Genomic DNA, 20029 nt, shown 5'->3' with positions numbered 1-20029 from the left:
GCCAGTAAAGTGCTGCTTCTACAGAACAAATCTATTACGCACCCTAACAAATTATGAAAGTATTAATTGTAAATGTAATAATTATAAAAGTAGGACTGATGCAAGGTTTTTGTCGAGCAGAAAGGTAAGAAACATTTAAAAAACTTGGGAATACTGGGAAAAGTTGTCAATTACCTGCCTGCCCAATTTAATATGAAAAAGAACCAACATCCAGGGAGACAACCAAAGTTTAGAAACCAGGAAAAAAGGTCTTCAGGTGCATTTTAATGCCAACACACACACATATACATATACACAGTGAGTATATCAACCATTAGTAATACCTTCCTAATATTGCGTAGCGCACCCCCCCCAAATACCCGTTTAAAAGGCACTTACATTTTTTGACATGCCCATTCACCGAGTCTATGTCATGGAAAGAGCAGGTGTTCTTAATGTTTTATACACTTAGTATACACTGTATAAAAATTAAAAAACAAGAAATCCTTAAAATTGTCCAATCAGGACAATCACCTGAATAACTAATCTAACGGTCCTATGTAGCTGACGTACAATAATGTAAATGAGAAGTTCTGATATTTACACATGAATTAGGTGTTTAATGATTTACACAATAGAAAGAAAAAAAACATCGTAAATGATTCAGCAGTCAGAAATAAACGGGTCCATGATAATGTGGGCTAATGAACATTGACCCTTAAACTTACAACAATTTCTCCAAGCATGACAGCAGGCACTCATCTAATTTCCTAAAGCACACATTCATTTCCTATGAGGCTTTCCAGAAACCCATCCCAGAACTTTTAACCCTACAGATACATCCCCGTTGTTCCTGATGTCTGAAAGCAGGAAGTTGCCCCACTGTGAATGATAGAGATTATATCACTGAGGCCAGGGGCGAAAATCTGATATCAACTTTGGAGGGGACAATTACATGAAATTCTCAAGAGCAATTCCTGAGGGGGACACCAAAAGTAGTGCTGTAACACATAGCCTACATTGTAATAGGGTAAATGTATATTGAGGAACCAAAGAAATAAGATGTTTGCCGTACTCCTAACTACCGGTACCCAAAACTACACAACTAATCACATCAGCAATACCATTGCCTTTAACAAATCTTAGTTCAGTCACCAGTTTAAGTTGAGAGTGGGGGTATCCATGGCATTTTCCAATTATGTTCCTATTTTACAAGTAAAAAAAATGGAGAACCTTTCATAATGTTGCCAAACAAAGACTCAACAAACTTACCTGAGACTCCCTGTCTCTGCCAGTCTGTCCCTGCATATCTGTCCCCAACTCTGCTGTCTGTGTGCCATCTGTTGCCTGCTCTGCCTAATGACATCATTGTGAAACATTTCCATTAGAATTTAATTTCTTTCTTATGAACATTTTATCAACTAGTCTTTGAGATATTAGGCTACTAGGGTTCTTACTTTGCGTTTTGGTGTACTGAAAAATACTCTGATGTCCGTCTTATTTTTCTGCCATTTTTCTACCTGGCTGGCTGGCTACACACACAGTGTGTAGGTTACTTACAGTAGGAGATGGACTTCTATCATCTTATCTTTTATCATTCTATTTGGGCTTCGATCTAAAAGGTAGCTAGCAAATGTGAAACGGATTAAAATGACAAGAGTTGACAGCTGTATGAGTTCACCATTTACACAACATATGCTGCAACCTTTTGTAATTTTAATAGTTTGTTTCATATTGGCTGGCTTCCAACAATAGCTGAATTTGCAAAGCTAGCGAGCACCAATTCCGTTTCAGTGGTGTTTGCTAATCTTTGCTACCCAGGTTAAATAAAGGTGAAATAAAATAAATAAAAGTTCCCTTACGACAATTTAGCTTTTGCAACGAGACCATTAAATATATTTAAGACAATGGTAGAAGAGAGTGTAGTTCTGTTCAGTTTGGACTTCAGTTTATCGCTAACCTTATCGCAGAGACTTTGAAGCACTAACTTACATCATCTGCATGCTGATCTTGGAATAAATTGACGATAGCAAAGATTCCATCTTTGACGAGGCCACAAATGGAATAGGTACTAGCTAGCTTAATAGTTAATATTTGCGCGCTAGCTCTGCATATTCAGCTAGTGTGTGTGCACGATTGACTGGATTAACCTCACGCCAGTTACGTTCATTGAGTGCCTTTCAGACAGTGGATACGACCCCTCTGTTACCTTGCCAACTAAGGAACTGGCAGTGGATCAAACCATTGTGAGGCAAAGGGTGGGGGGGGGGGGGGGGGGGTCGCAATCTTTTGAAACTTAAAAACGAGCTATTAAGTGTCTATAATCAGCACAATTGCTTTCATTGCGTATTATTAATATTACAGTAATGTTTGAGTGATATATGGGGGGGACAAATCATATTTTTCCCAGGATGGGGGGGGGGGTCGTGTCCCCCCCGGGATTTCTGCCCCTGACTGAGTCTACATCACAGCAGCATTAAGGCAAGCACTGCTGTCTTCACCTCCTTTCTTATTTCTGAAAGAGCGGTCTGAAGATTTACAAGACCGATCACGTGTCGCTGCCACACCATTACAGCTATGGTTTTTGTAGTGTCTTATGTCAGAAAAGCCCTTTCCACATCTCTTGCAATAATAAGGCCTAACTCCGGTGTGGACCTGCATGTGGGCTTTGACATTGTTGGCTTGGCTGAAACCTCTCCCACAGACGTCACATTTGAATGGCTTCTCTCCCGTGTGGACTCGCTCATGCCTTTTGAGATTGGTGTTGACTGCAAATGTCTTGTCACAATAACTGCATTTGAAGGGCTTTTCACCTGTATGGGTTCGCTCATGTCCTTCGAGAGCTTGCCTAAGAACAAATTTCTTTTCACAGTATTTACAAGCGTAGGGCTTCACTCCACTGTGAAGTCTCATGTGATAGTCAAAAGTATGTTTATAGGCAAAGGTCTTTTCGCAAATGGAACAAGAGTATTGCTTTTGTCCCGTGTGAACTTGTTGGTGGTTTTTCAGAGTTAGCATGGAGCTGAAGCTGTTCAAACATATGTCGCAACTGAATGGCTTTGTTGAGGTTCCCGCTCTCCTGGCGGTTCTCGCTCTCTCTTTTCTCTTTCGTTCCCTCTGCTTCTCTCCTTCAGCTGTGTGCCATTTTAGATGGTGTCGTCTCATTTGAAAATTGTACATAAAAGTCTTTCCACATAGGTCACACATAAATGGTTTGGTTGCCCCATGACGGTGCATGTGAGCTTTTAGGTCAGTGGACTGAAGGTAGCTTTTCCCACACACTTCACATTTGTATGGTCTCTCCCCTGTGTGAAGCACTTGGTGTCTCACAAGGTTTCCTTTATGGCCAAAAGCAGCTCCACATGTCTCACATGTAAATGCCTTCTCCCCTGTATGAACAACCATGTGGTTTTTGAGGCTGCTGCTTGTCATAAAACCCTTACCACACTCAGAACATGGGTGCGGCCGTTCACCTGTATGTCGTCGCATATGAATACTAAGACCACCATGCTGTCTGTAACTCTTTCCACATACGGAACAGCTGTACGGTTTTTCACCGGTGTGGATTCTCTCGTGCTCGATAAGCAGAGTCCTTGATGTGAAACCCTTGTCACAAGTCAGGCACTTGAACGGTCTCTCCACTGCATGAACAAGCTGATGTCGTTTCAGATCTTTCTTGGTAGACAAAACATTTCCACAAATTTTGCAACTGAATGTTTTTTCTCTGTGACGCAACATGTGATGTTCGAGCTGCTTGGACATCCTGAATGTTTTGCCACATTGACCACAAACGAATGGCCTCTCTCCTGTGTGAATTAGCATGTGACGTACAAGCAAGCGGTTCAGACAGAAGTTCTTCTCACAAACGTCACACTTGAAGGGTCTTGGTTTACTTAGCTTGTGAGCTTCCAGTGACCCCTTCCTGCTGAAGGTCTTTTCACAAACATCACACTTGAAGGGTCTTGTGTGAGTTAGCTTGTGTTGTACCAGTAGGTTGTTCCTGCTGAAGGTCTTCTCACAAATATCACACTTGAAGCATTTGGTTTCTTTGGATCGTATCCTTTTAGTAGTATTGCTGTTTTTCTGGCTTTCATGGCTGTCTCTCCCGTTGTCCTCTGGCAGAGCAGCTTTCATATGCTCAACGTTGGATTCAGTGTCTCTTGGGGAGGGGTCTGTATTCAGTCCATGTGTGTCTCCCAGAGAAGAGTCACACTCCAATGAAGAAGTTTCTGTGGGTTTACTGCAAACCATTGCAGGACCTAAAGATGAAAGAAACAAGTATATACACATTAGAAAACTATACATTAAACAGGTTTTACAATTGAGGATTATACTAAACTAATTTCATTAATTGAAAGTAAGTAGCCTTGTCTGAGCCATAACGGCCCATAGGTCTGGGGCCTATAGAGTAAGGCTGGGCGATATGGCCTAAAAATCATCTCTCTATTTTTTCTAACTCATTTTCCACATGTTCTCTAAATTAAATTTGTTGTACAATTAAAAGTAAAATACACTGCATTTCAAACAGTCAGTAATAATCTAATGAATTCAGGACTTCTGAAATTATACCTAGGCTATTAATAAGCCGTCCACATGACCCACTAATATTTTAATTATTTTATCAAAATAGTTTAACCTGATTTTTGCAATAATCACTGATCTGGCTTTTACGTCTGTCTATGAAAATGCCCTTTGGTTAAACATTTAACCAGAACCATGCATAATCCAAATTCACTAATGACCAACTTCTTGTAGTAGGCGTTATAGGAAATTAACACCGGTCTCAAACAATCTCAAGCCCAGGTGCTAGCAAATAGCCAGCTAACCTTTATATTTAAAGTCTAGCCAACTTTGATCTATTTGCTAGCTTGATATTTAACAAGGCAGAACCAGTTGAATTGTTATGAACACACCCTTCTGTCCATCTCCAATTGTTTGAACAGCATTCTAGCCTGTCCTCTTTGTTCAGATGTTGAAATCAAGTGGCCTACCTTATTTCTCAGAATGACAACGAGTTGCTTATTTCTTATAATATAGTTTATGCTCATTGCACATTTATAAAACAGACTAGACATCTGGTATTACTGTCTGTGGCTAAAATGCTGCTATCGGTATGTAGTACCGCAAGCAACAGAAACTGAGCATTAGTTTTCCAGTATCAATGTTCGTTGATACTCACGTTTTAATAGGTTATTCACACAATTTGAGTTGAGACATACAAATGGTATCGTTAGACGTTAACTTCTCTATTACAGTAAAATTGTGTTTCAGTGTCAATATGACTAGTCCTGTTGTACCAAACCTCAAATGCAAATAGAGTTGAAACTGCTTGTTGTCAGAGAGGAAGAAGTGATCTTTACTCTTTGTTGTTGTGAGTGTCAAGGGGAGGGGCTTGGTGGCAGGGGGAGAGTGCACACAGTACAGGGATGAGCGAAGGAGATGAGACCAATAAGACAAATGCTCATAAAAATGGGAAATAAACTCAGCCTAGATTCTTGCGATACAGGCATTTGGAACGCTGCACTAACACACGTTTGAATTAATTTGATATATTGCCCTGCTCTACTACAGAGCAAACTTATGTCGCATGAGGCATCTTGATGTACAAATACACTAGCTGGACAGGACGCTAGTCAAAAAAAATCTACCAATACATTAATTTATATGATTTTTTTTTTTTACATGAGCATTAAAATAAACACTGTTTTGTCCCATTTGCTTCCTAGTGAATAAGACCCTGGTCTGGTAACCATTATTCAAAATAAAATCCTCTTAAGGATTACCTGCAAAGACTGACATCGCGTTAGTGACCGGATTTGCTTGACTGACATTCCCTGGCAATGTTGAAGCCGCTGTCATTCCAGACAACATTGGGAGACCTAAAAACATATCAATCATAATTACATTAAAACACGTTCAAAACGCGGTGTTGCTTTTAACTTTCTTTCCACAAAATGATGTGTGATGTAAGTCATGTAGGCCTAAATTGATACAAAAAAAACCAACCCCCCCCCCAAAAAAACAGGCCAAGAACCCCATTAGCTAACGTGCTAGTTATAGCTAAAGCCTAGGCAGTATGACTAGGTAGCTAGCTAGGTCTAGAACACTCACCAACTGGTGGTATTGCAAAAATCATTCCATTGAGCAGAATATGTGTGGGTCCTTTCGGTTCTGCTTGTGCCCGCATTTTAGCCAGTGATGCTCTATAATTTTCAGCCTTCTCAGTCAATGCCTTCATATCTTCATTCATCTGCTCCACCTTGGTTTTCAGAACTTCCTCCATCTGCTCCACCTTGGTCTTCAGTTTATCGTTCTCATTATGTAAACTCGAGGAGGCCACTAGGAATAGTTGGCAGATTTTCCTAATAGCCTCCCGTGTCACAAGATTCATAATTGTGCAAAGCTGTGTAGAGAGAGAGAGAGAGAAAAAAAGTATTTGATCCCCTGCTGATTTTGTACATTTGCCCACTGACAAAGAAATGATCAGTCTATAATTTTAATGGTAGGTTTATTTGAACAGTGAGAGACAGAATAACAAAAAAAATCCAGAAAGGTTAAATGGAATAGTAATTGAAATATGGACACTGACTGCAGGCCTATAACGTCTGACATGTAATGTAATATTAACTTCTGCAGAATTATGTTTTTCTTGCAATAAAAATATACAACAAATGTTTGTCTCGGGAACACTAGCGGAGAAATGTGATCTTTCTTTCGGCATCTCGAGCAAATGCAAAATGTGTTATATTTGACACTTATGCAAGCAGACAGTATTTCAAACCCATAAAATATGCATCCAAGACAAAATGAAGTCTTATCTGTAACGTGTTTCATCGTTTCCCCAGCCTTTCATTTCCTTAAAACCAGTCAATCTGATGACATTTGGACATTTTGCACAGGACCAACCTTTATACTGAGTTATTGCGTTTTTCCCCCGTCCCTTAAACAAAACTGACAACTTTACCAGTGGTAACTAAATTACTAGTGCATTCATTGTATCAATGTAAGACATTCTGGTGAGCAATACTTTAGTCTTCTGGGGCAACAAGTTATGACAGAAGAAACGCTGCATGTATCAAACTATAGTTTGATACATGCAACCAAATGGAGGAAATTATAAAATGGCCTAGCAAATGGCAGAAATAAGCAGAAGGTTGTCTAAATTAGGGGTGAAAGTAGCCAGTTGGCTATACGGTCCAGATCGAACTGCGCAGGTAGCCTACTTTTTGAAGTGATTTGTTTGAAAACATCACACAACACCCATGATATGCAAAACGGGATACGATGTTAACATGCCACAGTATCAGCATATACCAGGCATCTTGTCCGGGTTTCTCATAACCGGGATATTGTAAACGGGATATGCTGTTTACGTGTCAACTTAAAAACAGAACACTTGAGTATCCCGAATAAAAACAGGACATTGGTGTGCATGTAAACGTGGTCAATGAGAAGTGAAAAATGATTCCTTGTTCCTTTTCTCGAAAACTAAAGGCACAACGCCGATGACACTGCTTCTCAAATGTCCAATACTTTGATAACTAGACTGCTAATACCTTGAGTTGAGTAAAATGTTCCTTTAAGTAGCTGAACATGTTATTAAACAGACCTCCTGAAAGTTACAAACTGACACGTTTTCATTTTCGCCGTTTATATTGGAGCGTCTTTGATTTGACGGCCTGCACATGCGCAGTTAGGTGCGATGACCATTAGACCCGGTGCATAATGGCATAATGGTGCATTCAAGACAACTGGTGCCGCATTCAAAACTGGGAACTGGTAGAAATCATATAGTCAGTAATCTTCATTTCGGATCTCGAGAAAGAAGCCAGAGTTCCCGAGTTGTATGACCATTCAAAACGATATTCCCAGTCGAAGCTTGTCCATTTCCGGTTTCCCAATTGTCTTGAACACACTGAAGTCAGAAATTACTGAGTTACCAGTTCTGAGTTCCCAGTTGTTTTGAACGCGGCATAGCTAGCCAACGTCAGTCACATTGACATCGCTTACAAGCGTGATTGGGGATTTCTATAGAAGCAGTTTCTGTCCATCTTTATACTGTACTGTCTTTGCTATTGCACTCTAGAGCTTAAGGCTAGCTAACGTAGTCATAGTTACGCCAAAGACTATCATAGTGGCTAAACTACTAAATTAGCAAAGATTATGGATATACTGACAAGATACTTGCCTCCGCCCTAGCAATTGAGTGAGATGCTATGCTACTAGGCCTCATGCTATAAATATGTACAGCCATTTCGAGACAACTGCGATGGTGTTTTTTCTCTCTCGCTGAGTTGCTGGTCTGTCACGTGTCCTACTTATGCCAGTACACTCGTAACCTATGACCATTACAAAAACTTATAATCAAATAAACGTTTTTTATGCCCAAATTCAACACTTACTGACCTCCATACAAAAACTCCTTTCTTGGCGAAAAAACGCTACATGCCGTAGGGAGTGTGACTTCCCGACGAATTAGGCCTCCATTTACCTCTTCCTCTCTGTTACTAGACAACGTAACGTGTAACCAAATATTTGTTTTAATAATTGTTGTGTGGTGTAACTTTAGCTAGTTAGCTAAAGTTAAACATTACGTAGCAAGCGCAACTCCGTCCGTCACGTAGCCAGAGATCCATAGTCTTTGCTGTAGTGCAATTTGCACTGTCGGCTACAGCTACTCACCTCTCTCTCCGGATTGCTAACGTTAGGGTAAGAGTTTGGCACGGTGGGCAGAAATCGGCTAATTTCTGTCATTGCCGTGTCAACGACAACTGCCATAATCGATGTTGTTTCTGACTGAAACCTATTATAACAAGTTGTAGCCATTTTGCGCTCAGACTGACTATTTTGAATTTGTGGCGTACAATCTAGTGGAAACCCAGCACCTGCCAGCAATGAAGCTAGTTCAAACTTGGTCACGTGATCATACGCTTCTTTCAAAATAAAAGTCGGCCGACCTCGAAATGCAAACAAATGTTTTGTCAATTAACAAAGATCTAAGTTTCTGTATTATTTTAAAGTATATTGGTGACGCTTTTAATTATAATCCTCTGAAAAACAACATGGTTGATGGTTTTAAAAGTTAACCAATGTCAAATAGGATTAACATGTTTGAAGAGAGCATTTTCATATCCACACGTCTGCTTCTGTACCGTTTCAAACATAGAAGTTGTCAAAGTGAAAGGGGCGTTTCAGAATCCTCAAACCCTCCACAAATAGTGCCACGTTCAAGACAACTCGAAAATGTCAGCCTTGGAAACTCCTTGTAGAAAGAGGTGAAAAATATCAAGCAGTGCCCTTGAGCAAGGCACTTGACCCTAATTTCTCCTGTAAGTTGCTCTGGATAAGAGCATCTGTTAAATAACTCAAATGTGTCATACCATTAAAGTTTGCATCATTGGGGCATTTATGGGGTACAGCTACTGTTGCCTGAACCTAGATTTTTTTTATTTTATTGAATTAACTAGGCCCGTAAATTAAGAACAAATTCTTATTTACAATGACGGCATACCTCGACAAACCCGGACGACGCTGGGCCAATTGTGCAACGCCCTATGGGACTCAATCGGGAGCCCGAATGCAGGATGATGGCCAAGCTAAAACAAAAGATTCTGAATCAATGGACTTGAAATCCATGCCAATGGAGGACATAGTTTTGTCTATCAAAGTGGGATCAATTGATGAAAACAAGATCATTATGGCACATCAAACAAGTCACTTAGATACAGATCATGATGTTGATAATCAGACAGATGCTCATATAGAGGATGAAGGTGTCAGATTACCAGTAAAGACTCAACATCAATGGTCTTGGAAACCATGCCAATAGAGGAAATAGAATTTCAGCTTTTCTAAGTGGAATTAATTGTTGAAAATATGATGAGTACAGCAACACAAACTAGTAACCTAAATAATGATTATGATGTTAAATTCTGATAAACATAACTCAGAGGATGGGAGTGTCAGGTCATCAGTGAGAGATGAAACAAATTCAACATTCTAAATACGCTGCGGTCTATCAAAATGGAATAAGATGAAAGTGAATTTAGAATGAGTGAACAAAACATTAAGGACACCTGCTCTTTCCATGACATACCAGGGATCATCTAGACTGAGCCATGTACCGATTTTTGGTCTTGAGCGGATGGTCTGGCAGCCGGAACATAATAACAAATCATTTGTAATGTCAAATCGACTGCAAGAAGCCCAAACAGATATTGACTAACATAATTTAAAACCTTGCTTACATTTGTATACGATCTCTGTTGTGTGGGAACACTTGGGAACAGACTTCCAAAATTAAAATCACCTAGAGCTGATTTCCTGGTGTTTTTAGTCTTTCATATACAACAATGAAAACATTTTTTTTTTTGCTCAGCAAACTTGGGGAGCCAAATAAAGCCACCCGCGGGTCACCAGTTGGGCAACCTTGAGATAGCTTGACCAGGTGAAAGACATTGAGGGTGAATGGGCAAGACAACATATTTAAGTGCCTTTGAATGGGGTATGGCAGTATGTGCCAAACGCACTGGTTTGTGTCAAACTGCAACGCTGCTGGGTTTTTCACGCTCAACAGTTTCCTGTGTGTATTAAGAATGGTCCACCAGCCAAAGGACATCCAGGCAATTTGTAGAGTTTGTAGAGTCCATACCCTGACGAATTGAAGCTGTTCTGAGGGCATAAGGGGTGAGATGCAACTCAATATTAGGAAGGTGTCATTAATATTTTGTATACTCAGGGGCGATTTCGCAGACACAGATTAAGCCTAATCCTAGACTAACTGCACTTAAACTGGACTAACTGAATTGGCTTTTCTCAGACATGGTTTAATAGTCTCAGACTAGCCCTAGTCTAGATTTTTTTTAAGTCAAATTTCCAGAAGGACTATTAGAGTTAATCTAGATCTAAGTGAAAGTTTAGATTAAACCTGTCCAGAAGTAGGTTTAACTTCAGATTAATGGATGTTGGCCCCCAGGTTCACCTTGGCTCCCGAGTGGCGCAGCGGTCTAAAGCACTGCATCTCAGTGCTAGAGTCACTACAGACCCTAGTTCGATTTCAGGCTGTATCACAACCGGCCGTGATTGGGAGTCCCATAGGGCGGCGTCTGGGTTAGGGTTTGGCCAGGGTAGGCCGTCATTGTAAATAACAATTTGTTCTTAATCAACTTTCCTAACTAAAGCCAGGGCTTTCATCTGACTCGCTACAGAAGGCCCATCCCTCCTAGTACTTATCACCTTGAGATTTTTGGCATCTTGGACCTTCATTGTGAAACAGGAGATTTGTGTGGTGTAAGTGAACCGACTGTATTACCAATAGTCTACAAAGTCTGCAACGCTTTATGTGAACTGTAATAAATCCCTTGTGGGGACAAACTCATTCTGATTGGCTGGGCCTGGCTCCCCAGTGGGTGGGCCTAGCCCTCCCAGGCCCACCCATGGCTGCACCCCTGCCCAGTCATGTGAAATCCATAGATTAGGGCCAAATGTATTTATTTAAATTGACTGATTTCCTTATATGAACTGTAACTCAGTAAAATCTTTGAAATTATTGCATGTTGCATTTAGATTTTTGTTCAGTATAATTAGGCTTCAAAGATTAACCGGTTTGTCCTTACTTACCTTAGTCTGAGACGCCCTAGTCTAGAACCAATTAATCTGAAGTCAAGCAACATCTCAGAAAAACATTTTTTAAATCTGGATTAGTTTAAGTCGAATGAGCCTAGTACTGACTTCAATTAAAGTCTGTCTGGGAAACCACCCATCAGTGTAAAAAACTGATTAAAGCAACAATTTTCAGCATCAGTTCCAGATAATAAAAATGTTACAATAAATTATACCATCATAAAAAAGTAAGACACTGAGAATACATGGGAAGGGACTAATGCGGATACAACTCAAGAATCAAGTCCTAAATGTATTATTCAAAAAACATAAATGCAGTGTCGCAAATAAAATGAGATCCAATGCACTTCAAGCTAAAAAGTACTTCTCCTAAAAGTAATTTGAAATGGAAGTAACTAACCAAACAAGTTTAAGAGACATTCTCAAGTCTCTTACAAAGGAAAAATAGTACACCAAGGTGAACAGCTTAAAGCTGGGCATTAAATCATGGGCATTCATATGGAGTTGGTCCCCCCTTTGCTGCTATAACAGCCTCCACTCTTCTGGGAAGGCTTTCCACTAGATGTTGGAACATTGCTGCAGGGATTTGCTTCCATTCAACCACAAGAGCATTAATCCCTGCAGCAATGTTCCAACATCTAGTGGAAAGCCTTCCCAAAAAGTGGGGGGAGGCTGGTATAGCAGCAAAGGGAGGGACCAACTCCATATTAATACCCATGAATTTGTAATGAGATGTTACATGAACATGTGTCCCACATACCTTTGGTCATATACAGTATTTCCACACTATGAGGTTGGAATAATACTGTGAGAATGATAATTACCTTTTAGAGTAAGAGTTGTTTGAACAGACCGGCTGACATTTCAGCCTGTTTTGGTGGGATGGAGTTTCTGGCGGCCTGGTGATAAATGAGTTAATAGACCAATAAGGAAGAGTTCCAAACCTCTGCCAATAATAGCACTTCTCCCCTCCCACTCCAACAGTCCCAGCAAAATTCTTGCTTGAGAAATTGCTCATTGCTAAAAAGCTATTTTAAATATATATATTTAACCATTTTAATTGAAAACAAGCAAAATGAGGTACTTCAATTGTTACCAAGAAATTATATGATATTGATATAAAAACAGCTGAATTGGACCTTTAAAAACAAGAATTCCTTCAAAATTCTTGCCCAATCAGGACAATCACCCGAGTAACTAATCTTGACGGACAAAGTATTAATGTGTAGTTCTAATAATTTCACATGAATTAGGTGTTTAAGGATTTACACAATAGAAGAAAAAAAATAACACACGGTAAATGATTGAGCACAGTCAGAAATATACAACGTCTCCATGATAATGTGGGCTCATGAACATTGACTATAAGACTTATAGCAATATCTCCAAGCATTACGGCAGGTATGCATCTCATTTCCTACGAGGCTTTCCAGAAACTCACCCAAGAACTTTTCACCCTACTGAATACATCCATGTTGTTCCTGATGTCGGAAAGCAGGAAGTTGCCCCACTGTGAATGATAGAGATAATATCACAGAGTCTACATAACAGCAGCATTAAGGCAAGCACTCCTGTCTCTACCTCCTTTCCTACTTCTGAAAGTGTGGTCAGAAGGTTTACGAGACCTATCACGTGTTGCTGCCACACCATTACAGCTATGGTTTTTGTAGTGTCTTATGTCAGAAAAGCCCTTTCCACATCTCTTGCAATAATAAGGCCTAACTCCGGTGTGGACCTGCATGTGGGCTTTGACATTGTTAGCTTGGCTGAAACCTCTCCCGCAGACGTCACATTTGAATGGCTTCTCTCCCGTGTGGACTCGCTCATGCCTTTTGAGATTGCTGTTGACTGAGAAAGTCTTGTCACAATAACTGCATTTGAAGGGCTTTTCACCTGTATGGGTTCGCTCATGGCCTTTGAGAGCTTGCTTAAGAATGAATTTTCTTCCACAGTATTTACATTCATGGGGCTTCTCTCCACTGTGAAGTTTCATGTGATAGTCCAAAGTATTTTTATAGGCAAAGGTCTTTCCGCAAACGGAACAAGAGTATTGATTTTGTCCTGTGTGAATTTCTTGATGCTTTTTCAGAGTTAGCATGGAGCTGAAGCCATTCAAACATACATCACAACTGAATGGCTTTGTTGAGGTTCCCGCTCCCCCAGGAATGTTCTCTCCTTCAGCTTTGTGCCATTTTAGATTGTGCTGTCTCATTTGGTAATTGTAAATAAAAGTCTTTCCACATAGGTCACACATAAATGGCTTGGTTGCCCCATGACGGTGCATGTGAGCTTTTAGGTCGGTGGACTGAAGGTAGCTTTTCCCACACACTTTACATTTGTACGGTCTCTCCCCTGTGTGAAGAACTTGGTGTCTCTGAAGGTTGGCTTTATGGCCGAAAGCAGCTCCACAGGTCTCACATTTAAATGGCTTCTCCCCTGTATGGATTACCTTGTGGTTTTCAAGGCTGGATTTAGTTATAAATCTCTTACCACACTCCGAGCATAAGTGTGGACGTTCACCTGTATGTCTTCGCATATGAATACTTAGGTCATAAGACAGTCTGTAACTCTTCCCACATTCAGCGCAGCTGTGTGGTTTTTCCCCGGTGTGGATTCTCTCGTGCCCCATAAGCACGGCCCTTGATGTGAAACCCTTTCCACAAGTCAGGCACTTGAACGGTCTCTCCACTGCATGAACAAGCCGATGTTGTGTCAGATCTTTCTTGGTAGAGAATATACTATCGCAAACTTTGCAACTGAATGTTTTTTCTCTGTGACGCAACATGTGATGTTCGAGCTGCTTGGACATTCTGAATGTTTTGCCACATTGACCACAAGCGAATGGCCTCTCTCCTGTGTGAATTAGCTTGTGACGTACCAGCAAGCGGTTCAGGATGAAGACCTTGTCACAATCATCACACTTGAAGGGACTTGTGTGACTTAGCTTGTGAGATTCCAGTAACCCCTTCCTGGTGAAGGTCTTCTGACACACGTCACACTTGAAGGGTCTTGTATGCGTTAACTTGTGAACTCTCAACAACTCTTTCTTGCAGAAGGTCTTCTCACAAACATCACACTTGAAGCGTTTGGTTTCTTTGGATCGTGTCCCTTTAGTAGTATTGCTGTTTTTCTGGCTTTCATGGCTGTCTCTCCCGTTGCCCTCTGGCAGAGCAGCTCTCATATGCTCAACGTTGGATTCAGTGTCTCTTGGGGAGGGGTCTGTATTCAGTCCATCTGTGTCTCCCAGAGACGAGTCATTCTCCAATGAAGACGTCTCTGTGGGTTTACTGCAAACCTTTGCAGGACCTAAATATAAAAAGGAATATGATGACACATTGTAAAACTGTGGCCCAAGTTAAGAGGACATAAGAAAACAAAGTTGTCCAAAACCAATTTGGTTAATTAGTCAAATAAAAATCAACCAATATATGGCAATATTTTGCAACAAAAAGAACACAAGCGTTTCTTGGACAAGTTCAGGTAGTCACTCACCGTTTTGGTTCCTAGTGTCCTGCTGAATGCTGGAGCGCATTCAGCCGGACACAACGGTGTGCAACATTTGATTCAACAGAAACAGCGCCGTTCTGAACGACCAGTCCAAGAATGTTGTGATTAAGTTGGCCCAGAGCGTGATTGTTTGCGGCACAAGTTTTGCGATTTGAAACAGTCACACATTGATCAGGCCAAACCCACTTGACCCACCAAACATACCTAAAAGATTGAAGAATAGCGTGTGCACCATTCAGGGAAAACATGTAGTTCAGGTACAACCCATCACGCAGCCAACAAACATTGAACTAAACCGTAGACAACATAACTAAATTGAATGCACCCCTAGTTTGTCAACAATTATTAAAATGAACACCAACTTGAGGATATTACCTGCACGGACTGATGTTGCATTAGTGACAGGGTTTGCTTGACTGACATTCCCTGGCAATGCTGGACCCGCTGTCATTCCAGGCAACACTGGGAGATCTAAAAGTAACATGCAATATTACATTGAAATATTTACAACCCTTTTCCCTTTCTTTCCACACAATGTGTGTGATGTAAGTTGATAAACAAAACTATCAAAGATACAGGGGGAAAAAATAAGCTAACTTGCTATAGACTAATGACTGTAGGTCTACAACACTCACCAAGTGGTTTAATTGCAAAGATGATTCCATTGTGCAGAACATGGGTAGGTCCTTTCGGTTCTGCTTGTGCCTGCACTTTAGCTAGAGACATTCTATAATGTTCAGCCTTCTCAGTTATTGTCTTCATATCTTCCTCCATCTGCTCCACCTTGGTCTTCAGTTTCCCATTTTCATTTTGTAAACGTGAGGAGGCCACTAGGAATAGTTGGCAGATTTTACGAATAGCCTCCCCCATCACCAGATTCATTATGGTGCAAAGCTGTAGAGAAATTTTAAAAAGTAAACTGGTTAGCTAGCTACTAAACTGAACAAAAATACAAAACACAACATGTAGAGTGTTGGTCCCATGTTTCATGAGCAGAAATAAAATATTCCAGAAATGTTCCATATGCACGAAAAGGTTATTTCTCTCAAATTGTGCACAAATCTGTGAGCATTTCGCCTTTGCCAAGATAATCCATCCACCTGACAGGTGTGGCATATCAAGAAGCTGATTAACAGCATGATCATTACACAGGTGCTGGGGACAATAAAAGGCCACCTCCAACATCATTTCAGAGAATTTGGCAGTACGTCCAACAGGCTTCACAACCGCAGACCACGTGTAACCATGCCAGCACCACCACACATCTGGCTTCTTCACCTGTGGGATGGTTCTGAGACCAGCCACCCGGACAGCTGATGAAACTGTGGGTTTGCACAAGCAAACAATTTATTCACCAACTGCCAGAAATCGTCTCTGGGAAGCTTATCTGTGTGCTCGTTGTCCTTACCAGGGTCTTGACCTGACTGCAGTTTGGAGTCGTAACCGACTTCAGTGGGAAAATGCTCACCTTCGATGGCCACTGGCACACTGGATAAGTGTAAACCACTTTCCTGTGGATATTAGACTACCTAACAGTATACAGCCAGCCACAGCTAGCTGCAACATAGCTTAGGGCTTGCCAGAAGATGCTGACCCTACTGTTAGGCTTGTTTGCACTGGGGTCGAATGCAATCATGGTTACATTAAGACACCTCAAGTCTGGGATGGGACATGCACATTTTACCTTTATCAACACTGTGAAATTGAACAGATTGAAATACTGCTAGTATAAAAGAGCCCAAAGCTCAATCTGAACATTAACACTAGTCTCTTGATGTCTGGTTAAATTGATAAGCACCTTGATAGGGCTTGGTTCATGCTCCCACAGGGCCATATCTCCATGTTACAGCGCTTGTTTACGTGAGACAAAAGGCTACCACCTGTGCCAATAAGTTATCTAGCATGCTCCGAACACCTGTCTGTAAGCGTAACTCGGGAAGTGTAGTTTCGTTGGATGGAGGCGCCCAGCTGTATGGATCTATGCAAAACTGATACAGTATGTACATTTTTTATTTGAATAATTTCTCTCGCTGATGAAAGATAAAGGACATTTTTTATCCTTATTATTGACGTTTCTAAACGTTATAAAAGCGCGTCGGGATTGTTCACATGTAGTAGTGGGTGAAGCGAATGCCTGAAAACTGTAGGGAGAAGGAAGAATGCCGCCTAGTTTTCGAGAGTTAATGCCGCGTTTACGTGCTAGTCGGAAATAGGAGCCTCGTTCAACCAGTTATCAAGTCGGAAATGTCCGAGTTGCCTAATTCCGACTAGGACAAAAACGCGGCATAAGGTATAGCAGTAGTGACGTTACCTAGCTAAACAATTGAGAAAGCTAATTATCTAAAACTTTTGTTCGACGTTAACTGTAGTCACTACGCACCCATCATCACGCTGCTCAGTAGTGTTTGTCAGTGCTCACCTCTCTCTCCGGTTTACTGCAGTCGTTAGCGTTTGAAAGATGGCTAATTTCTTTCATTACAGTCTCGACGACAAAAGCCATAATCGATGTTGTTTCTGACTGGAACATATTGTAAGTTGACATTTTGCCCTCAGACTCATTCACGTAACGTTAAAATAAAATATATAGCTAGTTACATGTGTTAGCTAGCATTTTGTTGTTGCTACGGCTGTGAAGGAGGCAATAACAGACATTTTTTGAAGTAACGATGATTCTTCGATGACGTTTAACGGCGGTTGGCATCCAATAAATGTTGCATTACCGCCATCTACTAGACTGGAGTACAACTCCCTTATACTTTGCTTGAATTTTTTAATAAATACATACCCTACCATTAACACGACACTCAGAAAAAAACACCATTCTACTCCACTATTTGAAATCTATTTAGTCCTCCTACCTGAAGGGATGGGACACCACCGCTTAACACCCTGTAATTCGTCTGATGTCAAGTCTTGCACACCCAAATACCTCTCTGCATCTATCACCACAAACTACATTTTTCGGGGACTTGCGTTCTATCCCTGCAGTACAGTTGATAACCATTGCTATAAATCCTAAAAATACAATCTTACTGAAACATATCACTTGTTGGCCTATCCCTCTGTACTGGTACAGATCTACTACTCACGCCACTCCTCTCAGGGTCCCTCCCCCTTGACCCATCTTACTCTACTTCACTGCCTCAGCATATGACAACTTCTGCACTACTCTAACCCTGGAAACCTCAACTGGCCTCTCTCGCACGGGACATTTCTGATCCCCAGCCCCATGGGCACCCCTACAATTAACACATACCACTACTTTCCCCAATGCTACACATTCCTTTGTCTCATGCCCTTCTGCACACCTAGGAACCCCTCTCCTACACACTGCTGCCACATGCCCATAAGCTTGACACCTGTAACAACGTAATGTATTCAGCACAAAAGCTTGTACAGGATAACCTATATATCCTAACATCACTGTCGGGCAAAGACGACATAAAAACTCAAAAGAACAATGACTTTTCTGATTCACCAGTCACGCCACCCTGTGTGTCGCACCAAACGATGAGCATCACAAACACCGGGAATCTTCCTCTTCAGTTGGTCAACTTTTACTGCTTCACCATACACTCCTTTCAATGGCACCCTTTTTCTTGAGAGCAAAACAATTCACATTTCTTGCTCCCATTAGTTTAACGCGCAGCGCCATCTCCCTCTGACCAACAGAAACACAATTATTACGACCACTTCTGGTTACCCTCACCGATTCCACAGCACCCAACTCTGTTTTTAGCCGCCATGCAACCACAAATGGATCAGCCAAAAGGCAAGGGTTCACTTTTTCCAAAAACTTCACTCCTACTGTCAGACATCTTTACCCTGACCCTCAGTGCAAACCTCAGGCTCCGAGAACTTCACACCTACAACCTCATTCACTTCCATTTCTCCTCCTGTCTTCAGCTCACTCTGCTACTTTCTACCATCCTTCTTTAACAAACCATCTCCCTTTTTCCCACCATTTTTAACCGACTCAAGCTCACCCTCTTCCTCCCTCAGACCTCTGCCTCGCTTTTTCCCTCCATTCTTCCTCCGTATTCGTCTCCTTATGATAATACTGCACTTCTCCTGACACGTCTTGTTCTTGCTTTCTCAAGGGACGCCATTTAACCGGCTGTCACAATCTCCGTACAATCACCACAAACCCCTCGGGATGTAGCGCTTAACAGTGTATCCCACTTATAAAGTAGCTGCTTCATCTTCATGTTTTTTAACCTTTATTTAACTAGGCAAGTCAGTTAAGAACAAATTCTTATTTTCAATGAACAGTGGGTTAACTGCCTGTTCAGCGGCAGAACAACAGATTTGTACCTTCCCCAAGAAACGAGGATAGTAATCTCTTTCAGTGTTGCCAACTCATTTTCAGGGGAAGTTGCTAGAGGCAGGTCGATTTGTTGCTAAAAGACGTTGTGATGTCATTGCGCGATGACGTCATTACGTAGAATACACAATAACGTTACTCAAATTGACTGGCCATCTCGGCGAAAAATATGATTTGACATTTGTTAGTTTAGATTTGTTTGTATATTATCATATATTTTTATTTGTAAAAGTAATATAAACACAACACATTTTATATGATCACATTTTTCTTTTTAAACACAACACATTGAATTATTGAACAATTACACATTATTGAACAATTACATATTATTTATTTTCTTTTTAACTAGTAAACCTACACATTCTGAACAATTATAGTTTTACGCAGTGTTTTGGTAGTTAGTTAACATGCTACCTAACTGATCAACAATTACAGGTACAGGCTAATAACAAGGTATATATGCTATCTTATTGAACAAGCAACTTAACTCAAATAATGATACATGCGCTAGGCATCTCTCTCCAGGTTGTTGTGCTGCTTGGCTGGCTCAATGGTTTCCTCCAGACATTGCCACTGTTTTCGCACACACTGCAG

At 40.9% G+C, this 20029-nt stretch overlaps 1 protein-coding gene across 5 annotated transcripts; it reads right to left on the bottom strand.

Moving 5' to 3' along the window:
* Positions 1-244: 244 nt before the first annotated feature.
* LOC106571021 (uncharacterized) lies at positions 245-19449 on the bottom strand. 5 transcript variants are annotated; one of them, XM_014143732.3, is made up of 7 exons: positions 19095-19449; positions 15744-16002; positions 15484-15579; positions 8662-14907; positions 6091-6382; positions 5763-5858; positions 245-4238 (listed from the first exon to the last, which is right to left on the bottom strand). In XM_014143732.3, exons 2-4 carry the CDS (start codon positions 15988-15990, stop codon positions 13142-13144), a joined length of 2109 nt encoding a protein of 702 aa, XP_013999207.1. In that variant the 5' UTR covers positions 15991-16002; positions 19095-19449; the 3' UTR covers positions 245-4238; positions 5763-5858; positions 6091-6382; positions 8662-13141. The 5 variants fall into 5 exon arrangements, with proteins under 5 accessions (XP_013999207.1, XP_013999199.1, XP_082812673.1 ...); XM_014143724.3 differs by lacking the exon at positions 19095-19449 and adding an exon at positions 17967-19019; XM_082956547.1 differs by lacking the exon at positions 19095-19449 and adding an exon at positions 17528-17915 and having other exon boundaries at positions 8386-14907.
* Positions 19450-20029: the final 580 nt, after the last annotated feature.

This window comes from Salmo salar, chromosome 01 (genome assembly GCF_965601325.2).
Source record: "Salmo salar chromosome 01, fSalSal1, whole genome shotgun sequence".
NCBI classification, from domain to species: domain Eukaryota; kingdom Metazoa; phylum Chordata; class Actinopteri; order Salmoniformes; family Salmonidae; genus Salmo; species Salmo salar.
Note: the sequence above shows the minus strand (reverse complement) of the source record. Positions and strands in the feature narration are given on the sequence as shown.

Bases quoted from the DNA above. Each gene is read 5' to 3' on its own strand.
- LOC106571021 (XM_082956547.1), bottom strand. From the start codon at position 17,650: ATGTCAACTTACAATATGTTCCAGTCAGAAACAACATCGATTATGGCT. The intron at 16,003-17,527 runs GTGAGCACTGAC...ATTTCTCTACAG, and splicing joins GCAGTAAACCGGAGAGAGAG to CTTTGCACCATAATGAATCT. The intron at 14,908-15,483 runs GTAATATCCTCA...TTTTATATTTAG, and splicing joins TGCAACATCAGTCCGTGCAG to GTCCTGCAAAGGTTTGCAGT.